Consider the following 12231-nt stretch of genomic DNA (forward strand, 5'->3'; position numbering starts at 1 on the left):
ACACACTAAGATTTTATGAATCCTTGTATTACAGAGACCAGTTTCCGTCTGTCACCATACAAACTCTCAATGACCACTGTGATGAAGTCTGGTTCTGTCGATTCTCCCCGGATGGCACCAAACTAGCGACCGGCTCAAAAGATGGCTCCCTCATTATCTGGGAGATTGATTTTGTAAGTCATTCAAGGCCATTAAAGTCATCTGTTATTTTAATTTAAACGGTCTGATACTAACTTTTAACTCCAAGAAAAAAACCATTTAAAACTCATTTCTGAAGCAACGATTTCTTTCCAGCATTTTTGGCTGTATTCTGCTTCTATATTGTAACTTGTTACAAGAAAACAAGCACAGAATATAAGACACGTAGGTTTATGTTTCAGTCAACATATGAGTTGAGAATTAAGAAGACTTTTGAGAACCATGCCTATGGGGTGTCCTATATTGCCTGGAGCCCAGATGGCACCCACATTATTGCCTGTGGCCCGGACGATTGTTCTGATCTCTGGTTGTGGAATGTGGAGGTATGATTCTGTCAAACCAATTTAATCATTGTGTAAGTACATAATACAATGTATGTACTTGCATCTACATGTATGTTTAATCTGTGAAATATTCTGGCTTTTAAAATTTCTGTTTTTAAACAAGTAGTACTGATTCTCATTGTTATATAAATATATATATATATATAGATTTCACACATTCATTTTATACTTGTTAATGATCATCAAGAGTGACACTTTTGTATAAAAAAAAAAATTAAGATAGTTGGAGCAAACAGATGCTAATATATACAGGCCAGCTCAGCAGATCAGAGGCCAATTATTTATTGCAAACAGTTACATGTATGTGATAGAGATGTGAAATTCTAGCAAGCGGTAGAGAGCTTCTGCTCCTCTGAACAGGTCCCATCAACTGTATTACTGTATTGTAGACTGGCGATCTGAGGGTAAAGATGAGCCAGTCCCCTGAGGACAGTCTAACCACCGCATCCTGGCACATGGACAGTAAAAAGTTTGTCACAGGGGGAATCAGGGGCCAATTTTATCAATGTGTAAGTAAAGATTTTTTCTGAAATTCTTGGAAAAGAATTAATGTTATCATAAGATTTTACATTTCTATTCAAACAGTTTGCTTTTCTATTTAAATCTAGGAACGAAAAATCAAAGAATTGATGCCATTGAACTTGCATGTATATTATTAGTATAAAACCAGAACAAAATAAAGTCATATATTCCCTACAATTTACTTGAAGCTTTGTGTATATAGTTGTTAACCAAATGGTATTGTTTGCCTGTTTAGGATCTAGATGGCAATGTGTTGGATTCATGGGAAGGAGTCCGCGTCCAGTGTATAGCCTGTCAGAACGATGGGAAAACCGTCCTAGCTGCCGACACCCATCATAGGGTCAGGGGATACAACTTTGATGAACTCGCAGATTTTAACGTGTACGTTGATTTCTGTTATGTACTCTTGATAGATATATGGCTTGTTGACCCAGCATTTTGTTTTGAGCTTCTGAATTTCTTTTTGTAGAATACAGGAGGATCATCCAGTCATGTCTTTCACATTAAATGATACAGGCAAATTAATATTACTCAATGTAGCTACTCAGGTAGGATATATTGCAAATTAACAAGGTCTCTCCTTTATGTTCATAATGATTGAAAATAATTCTCTTAGATTAATTTGATGTCATTGATGTGTAAATTAATGGAGATGGCATTTTACATGTACATGTATGTTTACCTATTATAGTTTCTATTTCATGAACACTACAATCACAATGACAATTCACTGTAATTCTTTTAGTAAGAAAGTCCTATAAAATACACATGCATGTAATGCACTAAAATAAGTTGAATTGTTCTTTTTCAGGGAATTCATTTATGGGACTTACATGATAAGTGCTTAGTGAGGAAATTTCAAGGGGTCACCCAGGGGTTTTACACTATACATTCATGTTTTGGAGGTCTTAATCAAGATTTCATTGCCAGTGGAAGTGAAGGTAAAATATTGATTGATAAATTGTAACGTGAAATAGTTAATTACTGTTACTGTTACTACCATGGAGAGAATATGGCATCTTTTTGCATTGTTTGTAATAATCATTCATTCATTTTGTTTTTATCTACCCTTTGGTGTGTCATTGGTTGGTCTTTCCTATCATATTTTTGTACCATGTAGATCACAAAGTATACTTGTGGCACTTGAGGAAAGAAGAACCGATAGTGGTCCTGGAAGGACACGCTCGGACGGTTAACTGTGTTCACTGGAACCCCAAGCTTCCCGGCATGCTGGCCAGCGCTTCTGATGATGGCACAGTCAGAATCTGGGGACCTGCTGAGCGTGTGGGTAAGTACAGTGCCAGAGATCCAACACATCAGAACAGTGATTGTGCTGTTTACTTAAACTAACTTATATATGGTGTGAGGAAAGTTCTCTAGGTTCCCTAGAATTTTTGTCATCATTTCTGGCCATAACGCTGTCCTTTAGTGGAAAAGGATATACCTGTATACATAGGTACAGTCTTGAAAATTAAGTTTCTATGAAATAAAATCATAAATATTGTGGCACATAAAAGTTAGTTTACAGTGTTTTATGAGGTTCTAGTATAAAAGTAGACTGAGAGAATGTAGTTGTTCTTCAGTTTTCTTTAAAAATTGTAGGCATTAATTCATCTTGCCCAAAGAAATTCTTTTTCAAATTTTTAATTTATTGTACATGTACCTCTTCTCCATGTATTGCATGTAGGACTATGGAAGTAATTTTTATGTTTGCTTAAACTTTCAGTGCATTGAGGCTAACTACTGTGAAATCATCATTGTTTGACAATGTTGCTTTCGTGGGTAATCCTTGCCCACAAATTTACATCCCCACGAAAAATTATACAAGCATTTGTTTATCATTTATTAAAATTATCCTAAATTTGCTACCAGCACAATTACTTCCTTATGAACCAGGAAAATTTTGGCTACCCATGAAGAATGACCCCCCACAAATAAAAGTAATTTTATGATAGTCAACATATTCAATAAAATTGACTGTCAATATAATGTTTTTGCATGTGTAGGTAATGGGTGTGAATCTGGCAGAAGTACCCCAGTATAACGAAGGCTGAACCCTAAGGATTTCCTGATAGCACCCAGATCTCACTGCCATGAAGTGTTGCCGGAACCTTGGAATACAATAAAAAACACTGCAGACCATTGCTGGTTTACAAAACGGCCCCTGGAACAACAAAGGAACAAGAAAGTGATATTATATGACAGGATAAGATTACTAATGATTCTGAAATCAAATGTTTGTTCCCAACTGGGACAACAATTGAAGGAAACTTAGCTCTTCTATATTGCTGTCAGAAAAGAAAGGAAATGAATTGATAATACATGTATCAGTCATTATATATCTTGTAAATAGATTTCAATATCAACAGGGGGCCTATCTGTAAAAAAAAGATTTTTATACAAAAGGAGTCTGCTGCTCTTTTCCAATCATGTACACTGGTGACAGAACAAAAATTAGAATTCTAAATTTTTTTATACACATTGCAAGTTTGATGATGGGGAAAAATATCATGTTTTAATGAAATTGTCCATCTCAGATGATGTATATGTGAAAGAGATCTGCTTCGTTATATTACACAGAGCTTCTTGAGGTTTCCAAGGTAACAATCCAAGGTAACACAAGCCAGATTCATTCCTAGTACAATACAGCAAGTCAGTTTCCAGTGATCTTGTTTTCATTGCATTATGATGAATTATGCAGGTAGAAAATCAACTTATCAATCATGGCTGGGTTTTTTTATATTCTTTGGAAATTTAGCCAGTTTTGTTAGATTACAAAAGTTTCAGATCTAGTCAACTCAAGGATAGTTACCCTGATGGATGATTTTTCTTTTTTTTCCCTTCTGTCCATTTCATGGTCTTGGTAGATTTTTGTTTTGTTTAAGATGCAGTCCTGTTAGAAAACAGTTGTAAATGTTCAAGAAGCTTTCCAACTTCAAGCTTTGTAGCATTTTCCTATTTTGCCACCTCATCACATTTCCAGCTTCCAAACACAATTCACATGCTTTTGCAGCCTTTACATATTGAAATGCCTATCAGTTAGATAAATTTGACGGAAACAGTTGTGTTAAAATTCAAGTACCCCTGGTACACAAAAATATTTAGATTCTTTAGATGAAAAACCTCATCATCCAACATACATTTAAACATTCAGCACATAATGATGTCCTAGTATTTTATGAAGTGAAAGAGTCGGCTTACAATATTTTGATGTCGTAGTCTGTCTTGCCTTTGCAAAATAAACAAAACAACAGTGATTTGACAAACATTTTCTGCTGTGTCAGTGCCATACAGATAGATGAAAAAACCAGTGCATATCATCTCAAAATTTGTTTCTGTGCGATGACAAAATCTTTGTGCTGTTTCATGGTGTTTTTATCAATAGAATCATTGTGCTATTGTGTGGGAACAGGAGGTACAAACACACAGAGAGTCTGTGATTTCTTAGCTTTGTCTTTCATGTTTTCTAAATTTTGTCCATTGATCACTGCGAGAGATATTTGTGGCTTGCATTTTAACATTGGCTGTACATGGAGAAACACATAGAATTGGATATGGAGGAGGATAAGAATAACATTGCCAAGATTCCAAGACTTATTTACCACACATACATGCACTTCTATCAGATGATGTAAAAGTTGGGAGATTTTGATTTTTAGTTATTGTTTCTTTAAAATGAAACAAGAATGACAATTGAATTATGTTCCCTGTCCCTGTTAGTGTCTCTATACAAAGATGAAGCGGATGTTAGGATGTATGACTGAATGTTTTATCATGTTTTATTGAGGGGTACATGAAGCTCTCTCTGTTCATGATTAACCCAGTAGTCATTGTCCAATCCTGCATTTTATTTTAATGTGAATTTGGAGGAATCATTGACACGCTGAAAGCATCATGAACTGGCGTATCTGTAGTTTAGTACTATAACTATATAATTTTTGTGATTAATCATGTATGATTTTAATGGTTTGTATGGTGGAAATATAAGATACATGTATTGCTAAGTTGTATGGGTTTTTTTTTCATAATGATAATCATTCCATATATCAAGATTTATTTGTGTGCTTTTGCGATTCATTTTGCTTTTGTTTTTAAGGCTTCTTATTTATATTCATTTATAGTATTTATGGATTATTGGAAAGTTAGTGTTCATGGAGACAGTATTGGTCTTGGTTGTTTTCCTCTCTCACCATGTACCTCTTTGTCAGTAGATTATTAGTTAAATGTATGATGATATTTAGATCCGTTGGTTTTGATAGTGTTGTTTTGCCTGTGGATTGGATTCAACATTATAATTCGCATGGAGATCGTAAGATTAATATGTAAAAAGTTTGGACCTCATTTTCTTAACATGTCTCATTAACATAAAGTATATAAGAATTTTTTTTTCTTCAAATTTGCCATCGGTGATGTTGAAGTCTCCCTATTTTTTTTATAACATTAATTCCTCTCAATCAAAATTTTTTTTAAAATTCTGCTGTGTAATAGATAAACAAACACTGAAGTAAAAAAATGTTCATCAGGTGTGTATAAACAACTAACAATAGATATACTTTTTTGAAGTGAAGTTTACTCTCCAATTAATAAGCTTGGATAATGGAGACTGTTTTGACCTGCTCAACAACTGTACTGTAATTAATTTGACCTATTCAATAGTATGATACTTTTCCTAAAGCAACTAAAATGTGGTGTGGAATTATAATACCCAGTATGGGTGTTTATCAGTTTATTTTACCAGTATGCATTTGGATTTTATAATATGCATTCTCAAGATAGATTGAAATCAAGAGTATCTGTGATATGGAAAGATTGTAGTTTTTGTAATTTTTGATTCTAATCTCAATTTTGGTCATGCATGTAATTGGGTATACAATATTCAAATTTTCCCGAAAAAGACACTGAAAATGTTTCAAATGACTGTAAAAGACATGGATGTAAATTTATCAGCTGTATGCATGTTCTTTCCACTGAGAAAGCAGGTTATCTTCAAAGTTAAGCCAACTTAAAATTGATAAACAAAAATGATTGTCTTCCATATTCCAAGTATATGCACCTTCAAGGTATGTCTTTGAGATGGAAGTTGGGGGGTTTGTATTCTGTGTTCAACAGTTGCTGTTTTAATGAGAGGAAAGAATTATCACTGTATAAAATTATTAATCTTATGGATTGTGCATGGTTCATTCGTATTAATCTAATAGAAGTGTATGATTGAGAGATAGTTCCCCTTATCATCCTATAAATAACAGAAAGAATTTGAGACCTACAGGTTTTTCTTTCTTTTTAATGTTTTTCACCTTGTAGTAGTCGCAGTTTGTAATTTATTAGCAATCATACCAACATTTGTATATGTGTAAAAGTGCAACTTCATTTTGATTTTTAAAAAAATTGTGTTATAACCCTCCCTCCCTGTTGAGAAAAAAATTGATTGTGTAACAAGGATAAACCTGGTTTTCTGTGTGTAATTGATAAAACTTAACGTACTGTATGCTATGGTTTGACCAAAGAGGTTAGAATGAGTGTGTTTTTAAACAATCTTAATCTAGATTCCATTCAGCTTTGGTAAATTCCATGTAATAAATCATAATGAGTATATTACAATTAAGTCACTTTTGTACAATAAAAATCATATCAAATGTTGTTGTCAATCTTTAATTTGGACAGAGAGGTGTTGGGGCATTTGATAGCGTTGACCGATTTGGATGCGGTAGCTCCGGGTTCGAGTCTGGTCAGTCGCTATGGCTGTAACATTGAGCAAGTTACTTTACTAGTGGTTTCTCTCCTCCCAGGGGTTAAAATGAGTACCTGGCACATGAGACGAGCTGGTTATGTGAATGTAAAGCATTAGCGCCGCAATTTGGCAGCTCTGCTCGTATGCTCCCCAGGGAGTTGGGAATGCTATGGATTGTACGGGTCTTACTGGGGTTAATTTGTAGAAGTCGTGCGAGGCAATTTACTTTGCGAGCAAGATTATAAATCCCTACCTTTTACCTTTACAAGACACTGTAAACCAACTTTTATTCATGAAAACTTTATCTCGAAGACAATGTCCTCGCCAACCTTGCAAAAAATTTCTTGCACACGAATTAAAGTTGGTTTACAGTATGTGCCATGTCATTGTCTTGTTACTGCAAACAAAAGGCATTTTTATTGATATGCATGCACCTTGGTCAGATTACATTTACCTCTTAGGGTGGAATAACACACCTGGTAAAAGTCACTCAAATTAACATTAAATTATTTGATCATGAAAGATATAATGATAAACTGTACATATGTCAAATAAGCGTAAAATTTGCAGTTTGGGGATAAGAAATTAATTTCTAAAAAACTCAATTTATTAAGTATATATTAAAAGCCCCTGCAGGATTCAAACTCGGGATGTATGGATCACAAGCCAGACACTTTATCCACTCGGCTATGGTTCAGTAAGTTACATGTTGCTTAATGATTAAAAATCATTTGAATAAAACAAAATGTCCTTTCGATCAGAGGTTAGCCATTTTGTGAGGATGTGTTCTTCCACCTTGATGCGTAAAGTAATACAAAGCATTCCAAAATCTTAAATATGCAGGATAATAGTATCGATATAGAAGTATTTCATGCATCTGTGGCTAAGAGTCCTAAGTATTAGCCAAGGTAGGGGAGATTACAGGCCAACAACAGTTTTTTTTACCATTTCCTTATTAAGCATGATGATATGGGTTTATATAACCATGTCTACTACTACACTTTGACTAGGTTAGGGTTCATCATATGACCTGTAAATTGCTCCCCAACTGATCGGATATAATTTTATTGCGATATGATTAAGACAAGGTTCCTCAGCTTGTTCCATGCATGGTTGGGTATATGGTAAGTCACATAATGAAGTGTTACACTCCTGCTTGTTATGTGTAAATTAACTGACGTCTTAATTGTTGATTAAAGAGCAAAAGAAAACAAGGGAAAACTAAACATTCAGGTGAGGAAAGGGCTCCACTAAGATGGAAAGCATTTTAGAGGACTTTGACCTTAACCACTGACTGAAATTTTGCATTTGACATAGAACTTTAACTCAAGGTCACAGCAAACCCCTGAACTACAGATGGTCTTCAGATTAAAATTTGACAAGATTTAGCAAAGGGTAGAAAAATTATTATCCAAGACTTTATATCTCAGAGATTCGATATATGGTCTAGAGAAGGATTTTTAAAATATGGTATTGATTCTACCTTTTACCTTAAAATTTGGTTCAAGGTCACTGCTCACCTTTTATCAAAAGGCACTCTGCGAGTGGAGTTTGACAATTATGACAAAATTTGACAAATTTGGCAAAGGGGTTAGAAATATTCTGATGACAAAAGATGTTGGACAGACTTATCACTATAGAGCTCCCACCGGGTGGTTTGACTTTTAATAGATGTAACCTTACCAGGACCATTTGATTTAATTTTTTAATAATCTCAAACATGCTTGGGCCTGATATTCAACCTCCTCAAGTTACTTTTTGTTGTAATTTGCAACTAATACAACCAGAAATCACAGAAGATAATTTATTGAACATTTGTTTATTACTTGTAAACATATAAAATTCACAGTTATTGAACCATGTTACATGTCATTGTAGAGGTCGCCATGCTCTTTTATACAAGTAGAACACTAATACATGTACCGGTACAATGAGAATTTTCCAACCACAATGCATTTCATGTATATGTATTGGGACATTAAGTTACAGCAAACAAACTTGTTTAGACACATCCATTTGAAACCAATTTGATCACTTTCATTAAGACATGTAAACTATGCGAATATTGAAGTCAAGTTATCGTCCCATTAAAAAGGAATTAAGATCAAGTTTTGTGTGGTATTTTTCATTTTTCTGGTAGATAGAAAGGATATGTTGGGTATTTTTTTGCCCATTTAAGCTTTATTTAAACTTGTATTGTCCAAGTCAGATTATAAATACTGTACTCTAAATACTGGGTGTACATGCATTGGTTAAATCAATCTATAAGTTTTTACACACTTTTACACACAATACATGTAACAGTTAAACTCTGTAATCTAACTGCAAGACCATAAAAAGTGAAGAAGAAAAAATTTTGCGACACATTTTTTAAAATACACAGCCGCATAAACCAATAATGCAACTCGATCTCATTTAAATGTTATAAGTATTTCAAAACTTTAAATATTTGAAATGTATAATCAAATTTTGAATTAAAGTATAGTTTTAGTTTATGGTCTATAGGCCAGATGTATATTGCATAACAGCACATGACAAAATATGTCAAGTATTAAATTGCACACCGCACTCATGGTTCCATTGTTAAATATGATTAAAGTATTATAGCATTTTCTTATAAACAAACTTACAGCTCTTCTACATTTATACACAATGGCAATATGAAAATAATTTATCACTGCAAAAAGCAATAAAAAGCTGTTGAAGGAAAACACAAAGATGCCACAAAATACTTGCATTTCTAATCTAATAAAACAAAATCAGCATTATCTACTATATTTATACATGTAATAGTTTCCCTTTACCGGTACATTAATATTTTGCTTTTTAAAATTGAAAATGAATTGTGAAATTATTGTACTCATATTTAAAAAAATTATTTCATTTTATAATTGTAGAAGTCTAAATCCCTGAAGATAAAATACATGTAAATTGGTATAAGAAAGGTCTATACACATCTGTATATGTAATATATAAACCGTATTTCACATCAATTTCTTTGGTTGAATGGTATATAAATTTTGGTTTAAAAAGAATGTATCTACTTAGTTTTTTTAATGCTACTAATATAGCTTGGGACTTTATCAACTAGAAAATAAAAGGCAAATAAGCAAGCACTGCACACACAAAGAAAAAATTGTTTTTAAAAATATGGCTTGTAAATGTTATCAAAAAAAAAATATATGCACCAATTCATCAAAGTGTCACAGAGAGCATTTTACAGTTCATAAGGGTCATCTGTCAGTTTAGCTTTCTCAGCAGGAACTCCAAACATGGTCGTGTCATCCTTCAACAGACTATAAATCATCCTACAAGAAGACAGGAAGTGATGTCACTCTTACTACAAGTCACAGAATACATCACCATGGAACAGCAGAGGGGAGGTCAAAGGTTAATATCCCTTAATAAGGGAGTAAATCATCCTGAAAGAAAACCATTATCTTTCAGTGTTCATGTAAAGGTAAGACTTGCATATCTTTTGTTCATGCAAGTGCATATCTTCTGTTCATGCAAATTAATAACTTTTAACTTTATAATTTGGTGGTAGGAGATATTATCGAGTAGAACTTGCATTGCATTGAATCATGAGAAAGATGAAATGCCCTTACATACAATGGACACAAAATTACACACTACTTGCAGCCCTGGACATAACATACTCACCAATACAAGAAGATGAAGAAAAAGATGAGATGAACACCCATTTTGATCATATTATCTCTCATATAAGCTTTGAGCTGATGTCTGTTGTGGATTTCAGCTGGATCATATAAACCTATATTACCCTTAGGCTTTGTGACAAATCTACAACAAATAAAAAAAAATTGTAAATGTAAGAAATGGCAATGTGTATTAAATGTTTATTGAAAACTCTAAAAGTCATGAGTAGATCCTATCACTTTAAAAAAAGAACTGCTCTCTTGCAGGGCAAATTGATAATTTTTGGCGAAGTTTAAGTAAGCAGATAATGTTATTTTAAAAATTATTTGACGTCCACGATACAATTGTGGGTTTTATGGATATTGAAATTAACTGATGATAATATTGGGTCATATTTCACCAAAATATATCATTTTGACCTGCAAAAGAGTGGACTGCAGTTATCATTAAGGGATCTATTCTTATAAAGCTTATTATCTTCTTAACAATCCTCCAAAGTCTATATAATTTGCTTTTTCCAAGCATAAAATAGAGTTGACCTACAGATAAATGATCCAGGCAGTACATGGGATATACAAGAGGAATAAGATCCAGTGGCCGGTGATCAGGAGAAGAACAGCCAGGGCCGACTGGGCTATTATTTCTGGCAACACAAACTGAAAAGATGTACATTTATTTAAAATAATTCCTTTTACAATAAGCAATCCTAAGAATGTGTACAACTATGCAGGGTTACCAGTGATTCTTGTACATGTAATACAGTATTCTTGAAATACAGTGAAACTTGTGTAGTACAATTTCTGATATAGCAAAATAACAGATATTGCTATATTTGAAGTGGTAACTGACAAAAATCAATTCCTTGTCAAATAACGGAACAAGCAAATTGGCTATTAACAATACATAGTGATGCCAATCCTCAGGTCTATAGGACTATAGTAAATGATTTTAACTGTGCCAACAGTAACAGTAAGAAGAAATTCTCAGTAGAATTCTCTACTCTTTTTTGATGTACAGACTAATTATTATGCTCCCCTTTTCCAGACATTGGTAAAGGCAAGGGGCTGTAATCAGCTTGTATCACATGCCTTAAATGTTAAATAATAAGAAACAAAAATCATATTAAAGTTCACAGTAACCAGTTACCTGGTTACAGTCATACATTACCCTGTTGAGTCTTGTGCAGCATGTTGTTGCATTTAAATAATCACATTCTAAATCTGAAAGAGTTATAACCTTATGTTTGTTAAGATAAATAGTTAGTTACACCTGTACATTGAACAACCTGTACAACCTCGGAGGTCACAGATTGCCATTTCAGCATTTTAGTCATTAAAAATTTGATTTACTCATTTAGTAGTCTGAGAGTGAGAGACATCACAATTTCTTTCAGCTTGAACGATTGAAAGCACACAATAATTTGTGACCTGTTAAGCGTCATATGAGACTAATCAGACATCACATTAACATTGTGGTTGATTGACTTATTTTGTCTATTCTACAATAAGTACATAACAAAAGGGTTTTCATCTCATGCTGCTGGATCGTTGGCGATTATCATGATTATAATTATTATTGCGATGATTAATTTTGGCATACGTGTTTTGAATTATTAAAAGGATACAAAATACACCACTAGAAACAACAGGGCGCCTTCATCTATAACAGAAAGGATGAACAAGAGTCCGTCGATCCCCATTTTCCAAAACTGAAAGCGGCACTTGAACCTGGTATATAACGGTGTCTACATAATTCGTTCCCATGAAGAAATTTTAGTTT

The 12231-nt window shown here is 33.5% G+C and overlaps 2 protein-coding genes across 3 annotated transcripts in view; one reads left to right on the forward strand and one right to left on the reverse strand.

The window, feature by feature from the left end:
- Positions 1 to 6697, forward strand: part of LOC128176479 (WD repeat-containing protein 26-like) — a 10249-nt gene extending 3552 nt beyond the window's left edge. Inside the window, exons 7-14 of the mRNA XM_052842862.1 lie at positions 35 to 173; positions 381 to 521; positions 932 to 1051; positions 1300 to 1445; positions 1534 to 1612; positions 1876 to 2005; positions 2185 to 2352; positions 3071 to 6697. Coding sequence (XP_052698822.1) covers positions 35 to 173; positions 381 to 521; positions 932 to 1051; positions 1300 to 1445; positions 1534 to 1612; positions 1876 to 2005; positions 2185 to 2352; positions 3071 to 3108 — 961 coding nt within the window. The 3' untranslated portion in view covers positions 3109 to 6697. The remainder of the gene's footprint in view (positions 1 to 34; positions 174 to 380; positions 522 to 931; positions 1052 to 1299; positions 1446 to 1533; positions 1613 to 1875; positions 2006 to 2184; positions 2353 to 3070) is intronic.
- A 1885-nt stretch (positions 6698 to 8582) lies between these two features.
- On the reverse strand, positions 8583 to 12207 carry LOC128176463 (protein cornichon homolog 4-like). 2 transcript variants are annotated; one of them, XM_052842841.1, is made up of 5 exons: positions 12077 to 12207; positions 11620 to 11688; positions 10996 to 11108; positions 10456 to 10596; positions 8583 to 10100 (listed from the first exon to the last, which is right to left on the reverse strand). In XM_052842841.1, the coding sequence occupies exons 1-5, from the start codon at positions 12149 to 12151 to the stop codon at positions 10010 to 10012; spliced, it is 489 nt and encodes a 162-aa protein (XP_052698801.1). In that variant the 5' UTR covers positions 12152 to 12207; the 3' UTR covers positions 8583 to 10009. The 2 variants fall into 2 exon arrangements, with proteins under 2 accessions (XP_052698801.1, XP_052698802.1); XM_052842842.1 differs by having other exon boundaries at positions 8583 to 10214.
- Between the last annotated feature and the right edge of the window lie 24 nt (positions 12208 to 12231).

This window comes from Crassostrea angulata, chromosome 3 (assembly GCF_025612915.1).
Source record: "Crassostrea angulata isolate pt1a10 chromosome 3, ASM2561291v2, whole genome shotgun sequence".
Classification (NCBI taxonomy): domain Eukaryota; kingdom Metazoa; phylum Mollusca; class Bivalvia; order Ostreida; family Ostreidae; genus Magallana; species Magallana angulata.

Coding starts and splice junctions, on each gene's coding strand:
- LOC128176463 (XM_052842841.1), bottom strand. CDS start 12,151: ATGGGGATCGACGGACTCTTGTTCATCCTTTCTGTTATAGATGAAGGC. Junction 11,109..11,619: donor GCTGCACAAGACTCAACAGG/GTAATGTATGAC, acceptor ACATCTTTTCAG/TTTGTGTTGCCAGAAATAAT. Junction 10,597..10,995: donor ACTGCCTGGATCATTTATCT/GTAGGTCAACTC, acceptor TATTTGTTGTAG/ATTTGTCACAAAGCCTAAGG.